Source organism: Chiloscyllium punctatum, chromosome 22, assembly GCF_047496795.1.
Source record: "Chiloscyllium punctatum isolate Juve2018m chromosome 22, sChiPun1.3, whole genome shotgun sequence".
NCBI classification, from domain to species: Eukaryota; Metazoa; Chordata; class Chondrichthyes; order Orectolobiformes; family Hemiscylliidae; genus Chiloscyllium; species Chiloscyllium punctatum.
In genome coordinates this window covers 39,957,856-39,979,227 of record NC_092760.1, presented here as the reverse complement: position 1 = coordinate 39,979,227, position 21,372 = coordinate 39,957,856, and the positions used below count along the sequence as shown (strand labels likewise).

The 21,372-nt window shown below is 40.4% G+C and overlaps 1 protein-coding gene across 1 annotated transcript in view; it reads left to right on the top strand.

Annotated features, from left to right (window-relative positions):
* Positions 1–21,372, top strand: part of gtf2h1 (general transcription factor IIH, polypeptide 1) — a 71,229-nt gene that overhangs the window by 29,355 nt on the left and 20,502 nt on the right. Inside the window, exons 9-12 of the mRNA XM_072592088.1 lie at positions 4,096–4,214; positions 6,466–6,553; positions 11,691–11,779; positions 18,828–18,945. Coding sequence (XP_072448189.1) covers positions 4,096–4,214; positions 6,466–6,553; positions 11,691–11,779; positions 18,828–18,945 — 414 coding nt within the window. The remainder of the gene's footprint in view (positions 1–4,095; positions 4,215–6,465; positions 6,554–11,690; positions 11,780–18,827; positions 18,946–21,372) is intronic.

Here is a 21,372-nt window from a genome sequence, read left to right as displayed (position 1 = left end):
TATCTATTTAGTGGCTTTAATGGAGTAAAATAATAGATCATTGGCAAAATTTACTTCCTAGATGTAAGGAGAAGATGTACCAAAGCATCATCCAATAGATAGGTTTTATGCAATGTCTTAAAGGAGGAGAGAAAGAGAGATTTAAGGAGGTAATCCCTGTGTTTTAGGGCCTTGAGGCCATAATTGGTGGAACATAGATATCTTGGTGTATTGTAGAGGTGGACAAGATTATAGCGATAAGGATGATTGATCCTTTTGAGGAATGTGACAAGGATGAGAATTTTAAATAAGCTATTGTTTAACTGGGAATCTATAGCTGAATAAGCACAGGCGTGATGCGAGACTGAGACTTAGAACTAACTAGGGCATGGAGAGCAGTGTTTTGGATGGCCTCGTGGAATGTACCAGTTGTGAGAATGGCCAAGAATGTATTGAGGTAGCCAAGTCTGGAAGTATAAAATAACAGAGTGTGCATTTCAGTAGCATTTGAGCTGAGGCACTGTTAAAGAGGTGGAGATAGTGAGTCTCTTTTATTTATTTATGGCATGAGGACATTGCTCGCCAGACCAGCATTTATTGCCCATTCCTAATTGCCCACAGGGCAAATTAAAAGTCAACCATATTGCTGTGGGTCTGGAGTCACATGTCGGCCAGAGCAAGTAAGGATGACAGTTTACTTCCCGAAAGGACATTAGTGAACCAGATAGGTTTTTCCAACAATTAGCAATGGATTCATGGCCATCATTAAACTCTTAATTAGTGGGAATCGAACCTGGGTCCCCAGAACTTTACCTGGGCCTGTGGATTAACAAACCAGCAATAATATCACCAGGCCATCACCACCCCAGGACTGCCTCTTAATTAAAGGCATTGTATCAATGCACTTTTTTATTAATTCATGCATCAATGCTGATCTCTAATTGCCTTAAGAAAGTCAGATGAAATTTGTTTAGAGCAGCATAATGGATGGCACAGACATGATGGATCCAAAGGCCTATCTCTGTGCCTATTCCTATTATTCTTCATTCTATTAATATGGCACTATCTGTTGAGGTGGATACAAAAGGACCAACATCATTGTTGTAGTTGTGGGTATGTTCGCTCAGCTGGGAAGTTGATTTGCAAGCATTTTGTCCCCTGTCTTGGTGACATTTTCAGTGCTTTGGAGCCTCCTATGAAGTGCTGCAGTACTTCCTTCTGGAATTTATTTGGTTCCATTCCTGCTGTTCTGGCTCCGGTTCAGGTGGTTCGTTGTAGTGGCCTGTATGTTGGTTCTAGGCCTATGTTTTTGTTGATGGAGTCTGTGGATGAGTGCCATGCTTCTAGAAATTCTCTGGCTGTCCTCTGTTTAGCTTGTCCTGTGATCGGTGTGTTGTCTAGTCGAAGTTGTGGTCCTTTCCATCTGTGTGTATGGCTACTAGGGATAGCTGGTCGTGGTATTTAGTGGCTAGTTGATATTCATGAATGCAGATTGCTAGTTGTCTGCCTGTTGTCCACAATAGTGTTTTGTGCAGTCTTTGCATGGAATCTTATAAATTACGTTAGTCTTGCACATGATGGGTATTGGGGTCTTTTGTTCTGGTGAGTTATTGTCTTGAGCATGGCTGTCGGTTTATGGGCTGTCATGAATCCAAGTGGTCAGAGAAATCTGGCTGTCATTTCCGAGGCTTTATTTATATAAGGGAGCATGGCTAGTGAGTTAGGTTGTGACAATTCCTTGTTGTGTTGTTTGTCTGCCAGGCATCTGCAGATGAAATTTCGGAGATATCTGTTCTTGCAAAGACTCTGTAGAGGTGCTCTTCTCTTCGCAGGTTGGAAGTGCTGCAGTGTGTTGTAGCCCTTTTGAACAGCGTCCTAATGCAGCTTCTCTTGTGTGTGTTTGGGTGGTTATTGTAGTTCAGGATCTTGTTGGTGTGTGTGTGTGGCTTTTCTGTATTCCTTTGTGGTGCATTCACCTTTCTAACATCACATCCAGGAATAGGAGTTGTTTGTTGATTTCCTCTTCTCTCGTGAGTCTGTTCCCTGTGAGCATAGTGTTGATACTGTAGTGTGTGTTCTCGATTTCTGTTGTCTCAACAATAACAAAAGTGTCGTATACATATCTGATCCAGAGTTTAGGTTGGATTTGTGGGAGGGCTGTTTGTTCCAATCTTTGCATCACTGCTTCTGGTATGACCCCAGAAATGGGTGAGCCCATAGGTGTTCCATTGATCTGTTCATATTTGGTCATTGAATGTGAAGTCTCTCGTCAAGCACAGGTTTAGTAGTTAGAGTATGCAGTCCTTGTTGATAGATTCCCCGTTGTGTCGTCTGTTCTGTTTGTCCAGAAGGTTGGCTATTGTCTCTGTGGCTAGAGTTTTGTCAATTGAAATGAACAGTGTCTTTACAAAAAATGAGACCATTGCTTCATCCTTGTCTATGTTTATCTTCTTGATGCCTAGGAATTCCTATGATGATTGTATGGAATGTTTGGATCCACTGATAAAATGTTTCAGTTTTTGTTGAAGTTCTTTTGCCAGTTTATGTGATGGAGTTGCTGGGAGTGCCATAATGAGTCTAGTTGGTTTGTCTGCTTTGTGTACCTTGGGTAATCAGTAAAGTCTTGGGGTTGTTGCTTTCCGATTTCATCCTTGGTTGGTCAATCACGGTTATCAGCCTTTTGGTTTGTCAGTTCCGTGGTGTGTTGTTTATTCTATTGGTTAGCTGTGATTGGGGGGGGGGGGAGGTCACATTCCCTCTGTAGGTAGGTGTCGGTATCTGGAAGTGGTTTCTCTGCTTCTGAATATATCCAGTCTTGTTCATTATAACTGTCATTCTGCCCTTGTCCACTAGTACTATGATTATGTTCTTGTCATTTTGAGTGTTTTTAGGGCTTCTCTGTCTTTGGTGTTAAGATTGTTCATTTGGCTTTTCAATGATTTGTCTGACTACTTGCTGTGTCTCTTCGGTTAGTCCATTAGATCTGAGCAAACATTCCAGTGCAGCTAGGAAGTCTCTTGTTTTTGCATCTCTATGGTTGTAGTTGAGTCCCTTGGTTAGTACAGCCAGAAGACACTGTAGAGACAAGAACGGATATCCCACAAAAGACCCTATGCCCATCATGTGCAAGACAAACATAATTTACAAGATTCCATGCAAAGACTGCACAAAACACTATTTTGGACAAAAAGCAGACAACTAGCAATCCACATCCATGAACATCAATTAGCCACTATACGCCATGACCAGCTGTCCTTAGTAGCCATGCACACAGATGACAAGGACCACAAAATCGACTGGGACAACACAACGATTATAGGACAAGCTAAACAGAGGACAGCCAGAGAAATTCTAGAAGCATGATACTCATCCATAGACCCCATTCACAAACACATAGACCTAGACCCAATATACTGGCCAGTACAAATGGAACTGGCAGCTGGAAGCAGCAGGAATGGAACCAAATAAATTCTAGAAGAGACAGTACAGCAGTGCTTCACAAGAAGCTCCAAAGCACCGAAGCTATCACCTAGACAGGGGACAAAATGTCTGCAAATCAACTTCCTAATTTGGTGAATACAGCCACAACTATGACATCCAGCACCTGCGCTATAAATCTTGAACAACATCTCTACTTTGAAGAAGAGCAGACATTCTTCCAGTTCTGGGTAAAATTCTTCTTTTAATCACCATCCTAATAAGCTGATTAAGCTATAATTCAATTTATTTTGAAATCTTGTGTAAATTGTGTAGATTACCTATATCACGTTATGACCTGCATTTCAAAAGTAAATTAATGTGATATGCTGGATATTATGAGGTGCCACATAATTGTAGACCAGATATAGTCTGTTGTGATTATTTATTAATTACGTTGTTATTTAGTGGGCTGGATCTATTCAGCTAGAGCCCAATGCATGTATTTGGACTGGTAGTAGAACGCTCAATAAAGGGCAAATGTTTATTTTCATGACTTATGATGTTTCTTCTCAGACATGTGTAATGTAGAGAAAAAAATGGATTGGTAAAAAACTTAGTTTTAAATTTTATATTTAGATTTGTATTCACTTGTTAATCTAACTGTTTTACTGAAGCAAAAAAAAATGTTGTTCACAGGGTTATGGATCCTCAGCACCTACATCCTCCAAACCTAACAAGGAAAGCAGCAATGCTGCTATTATCCGTCGCTTCAATCATCATAGTGCCATGGTTCTGGCAGCTGTCCTTCGCAAACAGTACGTATCAATGCAATTTCCTCTGGTTTCCTTTGCAAGTTTATTCATAGCTTTTAGTTAATTTTTTTATATTTAAAAAAAATCCAAGGAATGTGGGCTTTACTGGCAGGGCTTTTCCTGAATTCCCTTGAGAAAATAGTGTTGAGTGGTCATCTTGAATATAAGTGAATGCCTTGTTAGGCCATTTCAGTAGACGGTTAAGTAATCCACATTGCTGTGGAATTGCATCAGCCAGACTGTGGAAATACATTGTATCTTCCCAGAAAGGTGTAAATCAGGTAATTATGAAATCACTATTATTTACCAGTTTTTCTTTCCGGATTTATTTTAATTAATTGAATTTAAATTTCTTCCTGTGTGGTGAGATTTGAACTTGCTTCTCAGAATCTTTAACCTACTAACATAACCACAGGAGTCATAATTATTTTGTGATGAATTGACAACAAGTTAGTTCAGTAAGTGATCAGTTCAACACAAACTCCCCTCCACTCCCCTTTGCACAGACACGTGGCAACTCCTGCAAATAAACCTGTTGTGGTTGAGATCACAGTCAGGTTTGACCACCAGCCACCTTCGTACATTTTCTAATGGAGGTTTTAGATAATGATCAGTAGCTGGATCTCAGGCTAAGTTTTACCTTTATAATCACAGGGCCTTCAACTAAGTTACTATTTGGGATGACTGAGCATGGGCTGGAAACTTTCTCTAGTCCTTTTGGCCTGCCCCCACATGAGCAGTTTCTTTACCGCCAACTGCCAAATCCATCAGAACGTTACTTCCTTGTGTATATGACATTCAATATAATGCGTCAACACTTTCCTGTTCACAGTCAGAACTGGATGATGACTTAATGGGAAATTCCTATTGCTGTTTTCTGTCATGCCACTAGCTGATACACTGAGGGGAAATTCCAATGTGAATTTGATCATTCATTGAGCTTGTAGTAGTGCTGCTTTTCGCAAGACCACAAAATGTTACTCAAAATGCTTTCTAAGATAAATTGTCTGTCATTTTTCCTCATTTAGTGAAATATTTAAAACAATATTTCACATTTGCTTTTATTTATTGGCTGTTTTTTTTTAAAAAAAACTTTTAGTACCTTCATTAAAATTCAAAGGTCTCTGCTTCTCCCATAAATCTCGATTACAACCTGATATTTTCTTTGAGTTCTGATTCCATGAATAGATACAATTTACCTAATTTTCTAGGCTATCAATTTCATTCAGTAATATGCACTTGCAGTTCACTCGCTTTCAAAGTAGCTTTGAAGAATGAGAGCACATTTTGAAGGATCTGTTGAGGTAACAGTTATGTCATGATTTTCAGAACAGAACAGGATATGTATGCCCAAGTGTGCGAAAATTACTCATTATAAAGTTGCAAATAGGGAAAGATAAAAGAGAATATCAGATAATGTTAAGTTTTCAAACAAAATAAGCAAATTAATTATATCATGCATTTTTTGACAAAATTGTTTGAGGTTAATGACATAAACATGAGAAAAACATTCTAATTTCTAACACTGAATGGGACAGTCAAAGATATGGGGGTTAATTGGCAAATACAGAGAAGAAGATGAGTTGCCTAAATTCAATTGGATTTCTGGTTCTTAAAGTTGGAGTTGATAAGGAAAGTCTTTTCATTAAACCAACCACTAGCAGGAGGGCATAATAATGTGACAACTTTACAAAGTTAATTTTCATTGTGTGTGGGCATAAAGAATTTATGACAAAAAGAATGCATTTGATATGTAATTAAGTTACACCTGCACACTTTGATTCCATTGTCCATATTGCACTAGTTGTGACCTTGTCTGAAGACTTTCATTTCCTGCATTTCATAACTTGTACGACTCCCCATCACACATTTCTTGTCACCATTTGTTGATAACATAACATTCTCAAACAATGTATATATATCTGTATTTATGTAGTATGTTTAAAGTAGGGGAATATCTCAAAGTGTTTTGCAGAGCCATGAGAAGCATAGGGTACTTTGCCAATAAGGGGCAGGTGAGAGCAGAAGGAGTTGATTAAAAGATTAGCCAGAGATTCATTTTCAAGAGAATCTTGAAAGATAAGTGAGGAAGCAGTGTGGCTTTGAAAGGAAAATCCAGGATGGCACCCAGGTAGTTGTAGTTACCGAATCTACTGATGTGATTAGAGAAACAAGGGATGAAAAGAGACCAGAGTTGGAGGAATTCTGTGTGTGGAGGGCAATTATGTAATGTAATTCTGTGTGTCCCCTTCAGAGAAACTCAAAACGATCAGAGCAATGAGAACAACAGCACTGATGGTAATTCCCGTGATTCAGACTGCTTCCAGCCACCGGTCAAGAAGGTAAAAACAATGGTACCATTCTGGTGTCAGATTTGTGTGTAGTGAACTATAGTCAAGATGACAATCAACAACAAGTAAAAATACAAGCTCAGAATAAAGCCTTAAATTAATAAAATGGTCTATCCAAGACTTACTTGCATTTCACTTGAAGATTTTGTTTCAGCATGATCGGTTGTAAAATAAATCCCGGTTGCATTTGTCAAGGTTCTGCAACGATTTACACAGACTGAGTTAGGCAAACATTAAAGCTCCTGTGTTTGATTACTATTCAGCTGTGTTAGATGATTCAGCTTTGATAGTGGCCAAGACACTACAATTAGTTTCTTTACTTTGCATAGGGCTCCTGCTCCTGAGTTTGTAAGTCAGCTCCACTTGAGCAAAATTCCTTCAGTCCCTTTCTTTCTCTACCTGTCTGATCTAATGTTGCATTTTGTCATTGTTTCTATCTCACAACTTGCCCTGCAAGTGAATTTCACAATTCTAAAGAAATTTATCCTGTCTGTTTTAAACCTCTCCCGTATTTGTTTGTATGGTCCTTCCTCCTTTATATCTCAATCCGTGTAATGTTCTGTATTTTATACTAGCCCATCTTTTCAGAAATTTAAATATTTCCATCATCCATCTCATTTGAATGAAAAAAAAATCTTTTTAACTTGCCTTCCTATTGGTGCTTCCACAGACTAGGGAGCAGTGAATCTGATGTATTATCTTCAGACCTTCAAATAATCTCCATTAATGTAAAGCCTAACTCTTCTGTCACTACTCTAACAAGTCTTAAGATTTTGTAAAGGTTTTAGCATTACCTCTTGGCTTTTATATTTTATAGCTCAGGGGGAAAATCCAGAATTCTATGCTGGCAATCACCTGAAACATTGACTCTTTCCCTCCCCTCCAACCAATTGATGCTGCTTGACCTACTGGCTATTTCCAATATCTTATGTTTATATTGAGAATTTTATTAGCCTATTTTATACCTTTAATTACTTCAGGTGCAGTCTTTATATCCTATGAGGCTGCATTTCCAAATCCCTCCCTCCTTCCACACTATTGGCAATGGAACAAAATATCTACAAGCAAATATATGATAAAGAAGCAGAAGTAAATCTTTTGGCTCTTTGAACCTGTTCTGCTATTCAATAAGATCATAGCTGATTTGTTTTGAATTCTCTCCCTGATGACACTTATTTCTTCTGCCTAAAAATAATTTATCCACCTGTGTCTTAAATATATGCAATGAATATTCTATGGTTCAATTAACTTAACTTTATATAGTGGCTTGATGTGGGGTCATTTTGCCCATATCTTTTTTCCCCAACTTTATTGAAAATAGGACTTACCTGAACTTGGCATCTTGCTTACATGTGGATCAATATAGACTTCACCTGTTTCCTCATTTCTCCTCCCCCCACCTTATCCCAATCCCAAGCCTCCAACTCCACACCACCCCCTTGACTGGTCCTACCTGTCTACCTTCCTTCCTTCCCACCCTTCCGCTCCACCCTCCTCTCCAACCAATTGCTTCCATCCACACCTTCATCAACCTATCACATTCCCAGCAATCATACTCCAGCCCCATTCCCCCTCCCATTTATATCTCAGTATCCCCTGGCCAACAAGCCTCATTCCTGATGAAGGGCTTATGCCCGAAACATCAATCTCCTGCTCCTCGGATGCTGCCTGACCTGCTGTGCTTTTCCAGCACCACGCTCTTGATCCTGTTGAAATTGCGTTTTCTCTTCATACTCTGGAAAAACCACATTTTACTCATTTCGACACTACAGTGTCGCTTTCCAATATTTCTCCTATAGAAATTTATGTTCTGTGAGAACGTTGATTTCTGATCTTGCTTTTACAGTCCAGTTATTTAAGACCATAAGACATAGGGGCAGAAATTAGGCCATTCAGCACATTGAGTCTGCTCTACCATTCAATCATGGCTGATAAGTTTCTCAACCCCATTCTCTCACTTTCTCCCCATAAACCTTGATCCCCTTGACAATCAAGAACCTATCTATCTCCATCTTAAATATACTCAATGACCTGGCCTCCACAGCCTTCTGTGGCAGTGAATTCCATAGGTTCGCCACTCTCTGGCTGAAGAAGTTTCTCTTTATCTCTGTTCCAAATGGTCTTCCCTTTACTCTAAGGCTGTGCTGTTGGGTCCTGGTTTCACCTACCAATGGAACCACCTTTTCAACATCCACTCTGTCCAGGCCATTCAGTATTGTGTTAGTTTCAATTAGATCCCCCCCTCAACCTTCTAAACTCCATCGAGTATAGACCCAAAGTCTTCAAACATTCCTCATATATGTTAAGCTATTCATTCCTGGGACCATTCTTGTGAACCACCTCTGAACACGCTCCAGGGCCAGTACATCCTTTGTGAGATGAGGGCCTAAAACTGCATGCAATACTCGAAATGTGGTCTGACCAGAGCCTTAAAGAGCCTCCGAAGTACATCCCTGCTTTTATATTCAAATCCACTCAAAATAAATGCCAGCATTGCATTTGCCTTCCTAACTACTGACTCATCCTGCAAGTTTACCTTAAGAGAATCCTGGACAAGAGCTCCCAAGTGTCTTTGCACTTCAGACTTCTGAATTTTCTCTCCATTTAGAAAATAGTCTATGCTTCTATTCTTCTTACCAAAGTGCATGACCTCATACTTTCCCATGTTGTACTGCATCTGCCACTTCTTTGCCCACGCTCCTAATCTGACCAAATCTTTCTGCAGCCTCCCCACCGCCTCAATACTACCTGTCCCTCTACCTATCTTTGTATTGTATGCAAACCTAGCCATCATCTAGGTCATTAATGTATCAAGTGAAAAGCTTTGTGGAACACCACTTGTCATCAGCTGTCATCCTGAGAAAAGACCCTGTTATCCCCATTCTCTGCTTTCTGCGAGACAGCCAATCTTCTATCCATGCTGGCACCTTGCCTCTAACACATGGGCCCTTACCTTACTCAGCAGCCTCCTGTGCAGCACCTTATCAAAGGCCTTCTTGAAATTCAGATAGATAACATCCATTGGCTCTCCTTGATCTGCTCACTAATTCCTCAAAGAATTCCAGCAGATTTGTCAGGCGTGACCTCCCTTTGATGAAACCATGCTGACTTTGCCCTATTTTACCATACACTTTCAAGTATTCAAAGTCCCATCCTTCACAATGGATTTCAAAATCTTACCCATGACCGAGGTCAGACTAATCAGTCTGTAATTTTCTGTCTTTTGCCTTACTCCCTTTGTAACAGGGGTGTCACAGTAATGATTTTTTTAGTCCTCTGGGATCCTCCCTGACTCTGGAAATTCCTGAAAGATCACCACTAGTGCCTTCACTGTCTCTTCAGCTATCTCTCTGAGAACTCTGGGTTGTAGTCCATCTGGTCCAGGTGGTTTATTGACCTTCAGATCATTCAGTTTTTCTAGCACCTTCTCTTTGGTGAATGCCACCATACTCAAGTCTGCCCCTGACTCTTTTGAATTTTTGGGATATTACATGTGTCTCCTAGTGGGAAGATTGACGCAAAATAATTCAGTTCCTCAACCATTTCCTTGTTCCCCACTATTGTCTATCCAGCGTCATTTTCCAGCAGTTCAATGTCCATTTCTGTTCCTTTCTCACCTTTTATACGTCTAAAGAAACTCTTAGAGTTTTCCTTTATATTACTGGCTAGCTTATTTATTTAATCTTTTCCCTTTGGTTGTAAGCTTCCTAATCCCTAATCTTCACCGCATTATATGCTTTCTCTTTTGCTTTTATGCTATCCCTGACTTCCCTTGTCACCTTTTTGAAGCTTCAATGACTGAGGTGGTGGCCAAGAAGTTAAAATGTTATTGCTCAAATGACCTATTTATGGCCTTCTCAAGTTGTTGGAATGGGGGGTGTAAAGGTCCAAGGCTGCAATGTCTGTGTGTGGAGTTCCACCTGTATTCTAACAGCTGTAAGGCACCTTTTAAATCTTACTTTTAATAGTGAAGTTGTAGGCCAGAATCCTTTCATGGAAAGGGGGATGTTTTTTACTTAAACATCTTGTAAATTCAGGAACTTTCTTTATGCCAGTAGCACAGGTCTTTCATTCTCCCTGCACTCTCCCACTGATATTCCCACATCTCTCCGCCACCTTCCCACACAGGCATTCCACTGTCCCTCACCTTGTCATACGCATTCTCTTTCCCCCTCCTCCTCACACTCTCTTGTCATGGGTGTTTTCTCTTTTTCCTCTCCCAAACTCTTATCACAGACAACCCCTCCTCCTTTCCAAAACATTTCCATTTCACCTTCACAGGTATTGTCTTCACCACCACCCTCAAGGTAATTCTCCCTCGTGTATCTCAGGTGTTGTTACTGGCTCCCTCCCCTCTCCATTTACGGGCATTTCTTCCCCATTCACTTCATAGGTATTTCTTCTCTCTCTTCATAGGTATTTCTCCCTCCCCTCTTCTCACCCCTTTCAGCCATACCCCAAACAATCCTCTTTCAGGCATTCCGCAGTGGCAATCACCAAGCACTCGCCCATTCACATGCAGTCATTCTTCCTGCACCTCCCTTTACCCTTCCTCTCACAGGCATTACTCCCTCATACCTGGTAATAGATATTTGCAATCCTGAAACCTCCACTGTTCCTACAGGCATGATAGACACACATACATGCACATGCACTTGTACACATACCTACTCGAACAGGCATCCAAACCTGGAGCCACTCCATTCTTACAGACATCTATTCTGGCAATACACCGAGACCCTCACAGATAACCTTTTTAGATCTGGGGTCACAACCAGCTTTGAACATCAAAAAGTGAGAATGGGAAAAAATTTGAAAAGCACTGGTCTGGTTCAAAGACTGAACTTCCCTTAAAACTAATAGAGAAACATGTTACATTTCCCAGCTGGTGAACTGATAATTAAAATTAGTCAAACTGGAGTTTGCTTCAACTAGAAATTGTCTGAAAAGGATCAGAAAAATTAGAAAGCAATGTATCATTACACGTTTGCTGAGGGGGATGGTTCAGTGGATCGGAGTGCCTAAATCAGATGGAGTGGTTGGCAGTGTAGGAGAGAGCAGCAATTGAATATGAGCATATATGTTACTGTTTGTAATAAAATTTGTTTCTTGCTTTTTTTTTTGAAAGGTGAAGCTGCAGGAAGCGATAGAGTATGAAGATTTGGGAGAGAAGAATTCAAAGAAGACAGTTGCATTAAATTTGAAGAAAGCAGACAGGTAGGTTCATAGAAAGGCACTGAGACCCCACACTGATAAATAAATTATACATGGCACAAACATGCATCTGTAATTTAAACTGATTCAGCAACCTTCCATAGCAGGCAACATTTAAACGGCAATGTCTTTTTTTTCACTTGGTGGATTAGGGGATAGGACAGGCTGAGGTTTCAGATTGTGGTTGAATATAGTTCTGCTGCAGCTAACAGTTCACAGTGCCTCATGGATGTTCAGTCGTGATGTGCTAGTTCTGTTGGAAATCTAACTCAATCAGCACTTGTAGTGCCACACAACATGACAGAGGGTAGCTTCAATGCAAAGGAAGGGGTATTCCTACAAAGGCTATGCAGTCTTTCTCCTACCAATACTGTCATGGACAAATTAATCTGCTTTAGGTAGGTTGGTGAGGGCAAGTATATTTTTGCCTCTTGTTGGTTCCTTCACTACTGATTGCAGACCCAGTCTGTGCTCTTTAGAAATTGGCCGGCACAGCACAGAGTGGTGCAATTCTTGGTGGTAGAAGTTGAAATCCCCCACCTGCATTATATTCTGTGACCTTGCTATCCTCACTTCCTGGTTATGTTCAACATGGCGGAGTACCGATTCATCAATTGAAGGATGACAGTGGTGGTAATCAGCAGGAGCTTTCTTTGCCTGATGCCATGGCATTCCTGAAGTCTGGAGTTAATATCCCAGGGCTTCTCCCTCCCACCTGTATACCACTGTGCTACCACCTCTGGTGGGTCTGTCCTGTAACTGGGGCAGATACAGTGAGGTGGGACAGTGATGGTGGTGTTTGGGACCTTATCTGTATAGTGTGATTCTATCAGTATGTCTAATTCAGGTTGTTGGTTGAACAGTCTGTGGGGCAATCGTCCCAATTCTGACACAATGTCCAGAAGTGGGTGGTGCATGTATGGAATGAGCTGCCAGAGGAAGTGGAGGAGGCTGGTACAATTACAACATTTAAAACTCATTTGGATTTGTATGTGAATAAGAAGGGTTGAGAGTGACATAGGCCAAATGATGGCATATGAGATGAGATTAAATTAAGATATATGATCGGCATGGAAGGGTTGGACTGATGGGTCTATTTCCGTGCTGTAAATCTCTTTGACTCTGTCAAGCTCATAGATATTTACAGCACAGAAAGAGCCCATTCAGTCTATCATTATCCTTGGTCAATAAAGGAGGTGGTATGGTGGCTTAGTGGTAAGCACTGCTGCCGCACAGTGCCAGGGTCCAAGGTTCGATTCCACTCTCATAAGACTGTCTTAGTGGAGTTTGCACATTCTCACTGTGTCTCCGTGGGTATCCTCCGGGTGCTCCAGTTTCCTCCCACAGCCCAAAGATGTGTGGGTTACGTGGATTGGCCATGCTATAGTGTCCAAGGATGTGCAAGCTTGGTGAGTTGGCTATAGGAGATGCAGGGTTATAGTGATAGGTAAGGGCGCATTTGGGTGGGATGCAGTTTGGAGGGTCAATGTGGACTTAATGGGCCATATTGTCCATACTGTAGGGATTCTATGGAGTTCTGTGAAACCTATGACCGCACTAATCCCATTTTCAATCTTTTGGCCCTTCAAATATATGGCAATATAATTCTGTATTTAAATACCGCTGTGAACAGTTTTGGTCCCCTCATCAAAGGAAAGATATACTGACATTAGATGCAGTGTAGAGAAATTCACTCAGTACAACCTGGGTATTGAGGGATTATCTCATAAAGAGAAGTTGAGTAACTTGGACCTGTACTTATTGGAATTTAGAAGAGTGACTTTATTGAAACATGCAGGATTCTTAGACACTTGACAGGGTAGATGCAGAAATGTTGTTTCCAATTGTCCTTTAATTATTTTATTGGTGTGCAGTCGATTCTTTACTGCAGAGTATTGTAGAGGCTGGGTGGTTAAGTATATTCAAGGTTGAGATTGACAGATTTTTTAATCAGTAAAGGACTTAAAGGTTATGAGAAAAAGGCAGGAAAGTGGAATTGAGGATTATCGGATCAGCCATGATCTCATTGAATGGTGGAATAGACTTGATGGACTGAATGGCCAACTTAGAGTCATAGAGATATACAGCACAGAACCAGATCCTTCAGTCCAATCTGTTCATGCCGACCAGAGATCCCAACCTAATCTAGTCCCACCTGCCAGCACCTGGCTCATATCCCTCTCAACTCTTCTTATTCATATACCCAGATGGCTTTTAAATTTTGCAATTGAACCAGCCTTCACCACTTCCTCTGGCAGTTCATTCCATACACGCACCACCCTCTGTGTGAAAAAGTTGCACTTTATATCTTGTTGTTCTTTTATATCTTTCCCCACTCACCCTAAAGCTATGCCCTCTAGTTCTAGTTTTCCCACACCCCAGGGAAAAGACTTTGTCTATATATCCTATCCATGCCCTTCATAATTGTATAAATCTTTATAAGGTCACCCCTCAGCCTCTGATGCTCCAGGGAAAGCAGCCCTAGCCGATTCAACCTCTCCCTGTAACTCAAATCCTCCAACCCTGGCAACATGCTTGTAAATCTTTTCTGAACCCTTTCAAGTTTCACAACATCCTTCCGATAGGAAGGTGACCAGAATTTCACACAATATTCTAAAAGTGGCCTAACCAACGTCATGTAGAGCTGCAACATGACCTCCCAACTCCTGTACTCAATACTCTGACCAATAAAGGAAAGCATACCAAATGCCGCCTTCACTATCCTATCTACCTGTGACTCTACTTTCAAGGAGCTATGAACCTACATTCCAATGTTTCTTTGTTCAGCAATACTTCCTTGGACCTTACCATTAAGTGTACAAGTCCTGCTAAGATTTGCTTTCCCAAAATGCAACTCCTCGCATTTGTCTAAATTAAATTCCACCTGTCACTCTTCAGCCCATTGACCCATCTGATCGAGATCCCATTGTAATCTGAGGTGACATTCTTCACTGTCCATTACACCTCCAATTTTGCTGTCATCTGCAAACTTACTAACTATATCTCTTAGGTCAACATCCAAATTATTTATACAAATGACGGAAGGTAGTGGATCCAGCTCCGATCCTTGTGGCACTCAATTGGTCACAGGCCTCCAATCTGAAAAACAACCCTCCACCACCACCCTCTGTCTTCTACCTTTAAGCCAGTTCTCTATCCAAATGGCTAGTTGTCCCTGTATTCCATGAGATCTAACCTTGCTAACCAGTCTCCCATTGTTGAACGCCTTACTGAAGTCCATATAGATCACGTCCACTGCTCTGCCCTCACCAATCCTCTTTGTTTCGTCTTCAAAAAACCCAATCAAGTTTGTGAGGCATGTTTTCCCACGCACAAAGCCATATTGACTATCCTTAATCAGTCCTTGCCTTTCCAAATACATGTAAATCCTGTCTGTCAGGATTCCCTCCAACAACTTACGCACCACCGATGTCAGGCTCACCAATCTATAATTCTTTGGCTTGTCTTTACCACCTTTCTTAAATAGTGGTACCACGTTAGCCAACCTCCAGTCTTCTGGCACCTCGCCTGTGACTATTGATGATATAACTATCTCAGCAAGGGGCCCAGCAATCACTTCCCTAGCTTCCCACAGTGTTCTAGGGTACACTTGATCAAGTCCTAGGGATTTACCCACCTTTATGCATTTCAAGACATCCAGCACTTCCTCCTCTGTAATATGGACATTTTTCAAGATGTCACCATCTATTTCCCTACATCCTATATCTTCCATGTCCTTTTCCACAGTAAATACTGATGCAAAATACTCGTTTAGTATCTTCCCCCATCTCCTGCGGCTCCACACAAAGGCTGATCTTTGAGGGGCCCTATTCTCACCCTAGTTACCCTTTTGTCCTTAATTATAAAAACCCTTTGGATTCTCTAACTCTATTTGCCAAAGCTATCTCATGTCCCTTTTTTTGCCCTCCTGATTTCTCTCTCAAGTATATTGCTACTGCCTTTACACTCTTCCAAGGATTCACTTGATCTATCCTGTCTATACCTGACATATGCTTCCTTCTTTTTCTCAATCAAAACCTCAATTTCTCTAGTCATCCAGCATTCTCTACACCTACCAGCCTTTCCTTTTATTTTAACAGGAATATACTGTCTCTGCGCTCTCGTTATCTCATTTCTGAAGGCTTCCCATTTTCCAGCAGTCCCTTTACCTATGAACATCTGCTCTCAGTCAGCTTTTGAAAGTTCTTGTCTAATACCATCAAAATTAGCCTTTCCCGCTTAAGAACCTCAACTTTCAGATCTGGTCTATCTTTTTCCATCACTATTTTAAAGCTAATAAAATTATGGTCGCTAGCCCCAAAGTGGTCCCGCACTGACACCTCAGTCACTGCCCTGCTTAATTCCCAAGAGTAGGTCAAGTTTTGCACCTTCACTAGTAGGTACATCCACATTCTGAATCAGAAAACTTTCTGACATTAAGCTTCTACTTCTATGTCTTAAGGTCTGATGATCTAAATGTTATGGGAATTTCTGATTCGACCACCTTTTCAGGTACTGATTAACAGATTTCCACCACCCACCAAGTTCTAGCATAACCTCCTTGCTTTTGTACTCTATTCCATTTTGTGTGCCATTGTTGTTTCCAGTGCCTTGGTTGATGCCAGGTCAGTCTGTCCAGTTTCAGTATTTTTATCCAGTGTTTTGGCAGTGGCTTACTAGCTCACCTCAGAGGGTTGTTAATAGTCAGCCATATTGCTGAGAGTGAGTCACATGAAGGCCAGACCAGGTGAGGATGACTGATTTTTCATTCCCTAAAGGACATTAGTGAACTGGAAACGGATATGTTTTCATGACAATTGCTTCATGACAATGAGTACTATGAGAATAGTTTTTATCAATCACTGATCAGTGATTGAATTTAGATTTTATTATCTATCATGGTGGGATTCAAACCCACCTCCCCAGAGGTGGGCGGCATGGTGGCTCAGTGGTTAGCATTACAGCCTCACAGCACCAGGGAACCAGGTTCGATTCCAGCCTTGGGCGACTGGCTATGTGGAGTTTGCACATTCTCCCCAGGTCTGTGTGGGTTTCCTCCCGCGGTCCAAGGATGTGCAGGTTAGGTGAATTGGCCATGCTAAATTGCCTATAGTATTAGGTGCATTAGTCAGCGGAAAATGGGTCTGGATGAGTTACTCTTTGGAGGATTGGTGTGGACTTGTTAGGCCGACGGGTCTGTTTCCACTCTGGAGGGAGTCTAACCTAATCAGTATTGCCTTGGTCTCCTGGTTACTAGTCCAGTGACATTAACTTCTGTTCTTTTTCTTTGCTATTTTATTTTCCACCACAAGTGGTTTCTGGGGACACACTCTTTATCTTCAGCAAGGCAAACCTTTAAATATTATTTTAGCTCTGCACAAATTTGATCTGTCAGTTGATAAGAGTTCCCACCCATATTCCACACAGTGAACAACAGAGTCAGTCTTTTATTTGTTTAAATTGCTGTCCTGGCTAACATCTGTCTCTTTGTGCTGCCCATCTATACCACATGACCTGAAAGTCCCCTCTCTTTGTGAAGTTTTTAGGGAAGGCTTGCAATCTGACATTAAAATGTCTTCCTTCACCCCATCCTCTGTGACAAGAGGAGCACTAGCTTTATATTCAAGTTGAAATGCTAATGAACTATCTCTGACCACAGCCATCTTTTATGTTAGAAATAAAGGAGCAGGCTCTGACACAAATGTTTCCAATGTGACATTAATGGCATCTTTCTGGGTTCTAGGAGATGTCTTATTGTGGACTTAGAAACAGCTGTCATTGCCTTCAGAGGTAACTATACAATATCTCCATCTCAAGAAAAATCTGACGGCTCTCATCTTGATTTTTAACAATTGATGTGCACAGATTAACTGTCAGTGATTCCAGAATATCATATGGCATGTTTTATTTATCTGAAATTTAAAGACATAGTCCCAAACTATAAAACTCCTACAAAACAAAAGATGTAGTCCTAAAACATAATTGTCTTCGAAACCTCACACTTGTACCATTGGACTGGAAGACGTGAAATCCATGAAAAAGATCTCCATAAGACAGTCCATTTTAAAAAATGCTGAGAATCTTTACAAGTTCGAGGGGGGGACGTTGGTAAAATGAGAATCTAAAGAGAATGAGCTGAAGATGAGAAAACTGCAAAAGATGAACAATGTTGGAGAGTGGGCACATGAGGCAGGATTGAATGTGTGCGCTTCACAAAGAGTGAAAATAAATAGTATAATTCCCTGTAGTAACTCCAGTATAAGATTACGTTTAGCCTGCAAAAAATGATCTGACATTCTGAATTTGAGTTTGTGCAGTGGAAAAAAGCTGCTTGTATGTAATCATTTAAAATTTGTATTTTTCCTCATGAACCTATTAATTTTTTTGTTTTGCTGCTTGGGACTGGATTTAGGTTCTCTTTGTTTCTTGGGTGAATAGCAATTGTTTGATTTATCAGGCTAATTATCAATACTGTAAAGTCATAAGTATTAATATTCTTTTCATTTGTGGAGGGAATGTAATTGTTGCAGTTAAATTGAAAATTGAAGGCTCGACTGTGGACTATTTGCATCATCTTAATGACAAATCTGTCCTGATGGTGTAGAATAACTCGAATAACAATAAAATCTTTGAGGGCAGTAACTAATTCAAACTATACTAGTGAACAAAATTTTCTCTGATGCCATATCTAAACAAAAATTTAACTAGAAATTGTAAGCAAATCAAGCAGCAAAGATGGTCTATCTTGCACTATATGGTGTGTCCCTATAATTAGGGCCATTGCAATTTATTCTGTAATAAGTGCATTCTATCTTGTTTGCAGATGTTAATTTTGTAAAAAGGACAAATGTGTGGAACCTCTTTATGTAATTCTTTGAAACTCTAAGTGAGCTGCATTGGATTGAAGTTTGAAAAGTTAGGGATACCATAAATCCTAGAGACTTCGGTATCATGTTTCTTATGTTCTGGCAACAGCTCCTTCTTATGCAACTAAAATAAAGTACAGCTTCAGGTTTGGTAAGTTTCAATCATCTTTCTGTTTTTCTTTTAGATATTTCCATGGTCCAACGCCTGTTCAGTCTCAACATTACACATCTAGCCAGGATATCATTAATTCAGTGCACTGTATTCGACAAGAAATGGCAAATTACAATCCTAATCTTGCTCAGGTATGATCAATTAAAATAAGCAATAATATTTTGTTCCTGGAATTGTCTTGATTGTTTACCATTTTCAACCAGCCAGACAGTGGACCAAAGTAGAATTAAACTTTGTAAGAAAACAACCACGTGGAAAAAATGAGGCAGGAAAATGACCCATCCTGGATGTTCTAACATTCTCGTTCAACCTTATGGCAACCACCCATTCATTGAGAGGGCAATATATAGTACCCAGAAAGTGTGAACCAATGCCAGAAGGTACAAGAGCTTTCTTCTGAGGCATTTCACAGATTATCTTTGTTATCCTTCTCCTGAAGAGCCAAACTAGAGATTGAATTCCTCAAGATATTAGATGCACCATTATAGATCTTAAACTTCTTAATTCTTGATTTATAATGCTTTCCAATCAGCTCCCTGGCCTGGTGAAAGTTGGGCTTTTTGTTTAGTATATTGGTTGAAGATGTCACTTGTTACTTGGTTAAACTGTAAAATCAGAACTTGTCTGCTGTATTCCTGACTAGTATCAGAAGTGAGAGTGCACTTGGAATGCAAAAACTGATCTCAGGACCAGGGAGCTAGAGATAAAAAAAAAAGAAACCTGATGTTTTGCTCCTGATTGCTGTCTGGAGATCTCTGAAGAAAGGTTTCTAGATGTATAAGGACAGGCCTGCACTCTGTTGTGATGAATCTCACAATTAAACTATCCTACAAATACTCCCTATCCAAATTCAGGAATAAAACCCACAAACTCGACAACCTGGAAGCACAAAGCTAACTGATACATAGATGTACAATTACCTTAAGTTGTCTTCTAAGTTGCATATCATCCAGACTTGAAACAATAGCACAATTCTTTCACAGTTAATGGGTCAAATTTCTTGAACTAGCTTTATAGGATCACAGAATCATTCAGTGCAGAAGAGGCTCTTTGCTCCATCAAGTCTGTACCACTAAATCTCCACAAACCCTACTTCCAGAATTAGGCCAATAACCTTTAATGAAATGACATTTCAAATGCGCATCTGAGTAATTTTTAAAGATTGTGAGGTTTCCTGCCTCAGCTGCCCTCCCAAACAGTGCATTCCAGGCCCACACCACCCTCTGGATGAAAAGGCCTTTCCTCAAATCCATTTTAAGCCTCTTGCCTTTCACCTTAAAATTATGCCCCCTTGTTATTGTCCCTTTGACTCAGGGGAAGATTGCTTTCTATTCATCTTGTCCATGACTCTCTATTTCCAACACGTCACCCTCAACCTTCTCTACTCCAAAGCAAACAACCCCAGCCTATTCAGCCTCCCTTCATAGCTAAAATGCTCTATCCCAGGCAACATCCTAATGAGTCTGTTCTTTACCCTCTCCAGAGTAATCATTGCCCTCCTACAGTGCAGAGAACAGAACTGTACATTGTATTCCAGATGTGGCCTAAGTCATGTGCGCCCTCAGATTCCTCCTGTGAGTCATTGATAGACTCATCTGAAGATACCTGGTGATCTTCCATGCCTCCTCTAAAATTTATTCTTCCCTCTGTATTGCCAAATTGGACAGTTCATACCAAATGACCAGGATTGAGAATACGCAACCTGCTGCTTATAACAGCACTTTTCTAATAGCACTATATAGGTGCTTTGACCACATAGACTGCAGCTGTTCCAAAATGTAGGTCAGTACTACCTTCTCAAGGGTAGCTGGGGTGGCTAACAAATGCTTGCCTTGATAGATACGCTCACAATTCCTGAAAGAATTTTTTATTTTTAAAATTGATCAGTTGGGCAGAACACTACCAGAAACTGTGAAACATAACCACAGTATGAGTCAGTATCAGGATAAAATTTAGAAAACAAAAGAAGTACTAAGACAGGTATTGAGAACGTAGCCCCATATTTTGTGAGATTGGTAAAAGAGCATGAGATCAAATTGATTGTGATCTGAAGCTGTTGTCTTCGGGATAATTTCCTTTGTTTCCCTCTCCATTTAAAGGAAACATGGTGCTCTACATGAAAAGTTGTTATAATAGATTATATTTTGTGTTGTTCAATCCATATGGAGAATACTATCAATAAATTGTTTCGACATTCTGGAATGATTCTGGCTCTGCTTTTGTCAGAACTGGGACATAGATCTCATTGTGTGAAGGCAGCGAGAGAGAGAACATGTGCATTAAACCTGATAACTTTTAAACAAGAACAAGCTGAAAACTCATGTTAAAAGCAGAAAATACTAGAAATAATGGCTATTTCATTAACAGCGAACTTGTGCTTACATAGCAATTTTACAAAAAAACCAAACCCCTCAGTGCATGATAGAAAATGTGTGTGAAAGGTTCAGTGACATTCCGAAGAGTTTGAAGAAAGAGGTAGGCCTTAAAGATAGTCTTCAGGTAAAGACAAAAAGGTTTAGGCATGAGTTTTAGAATATAGTGCCTAAACACCAATGGTG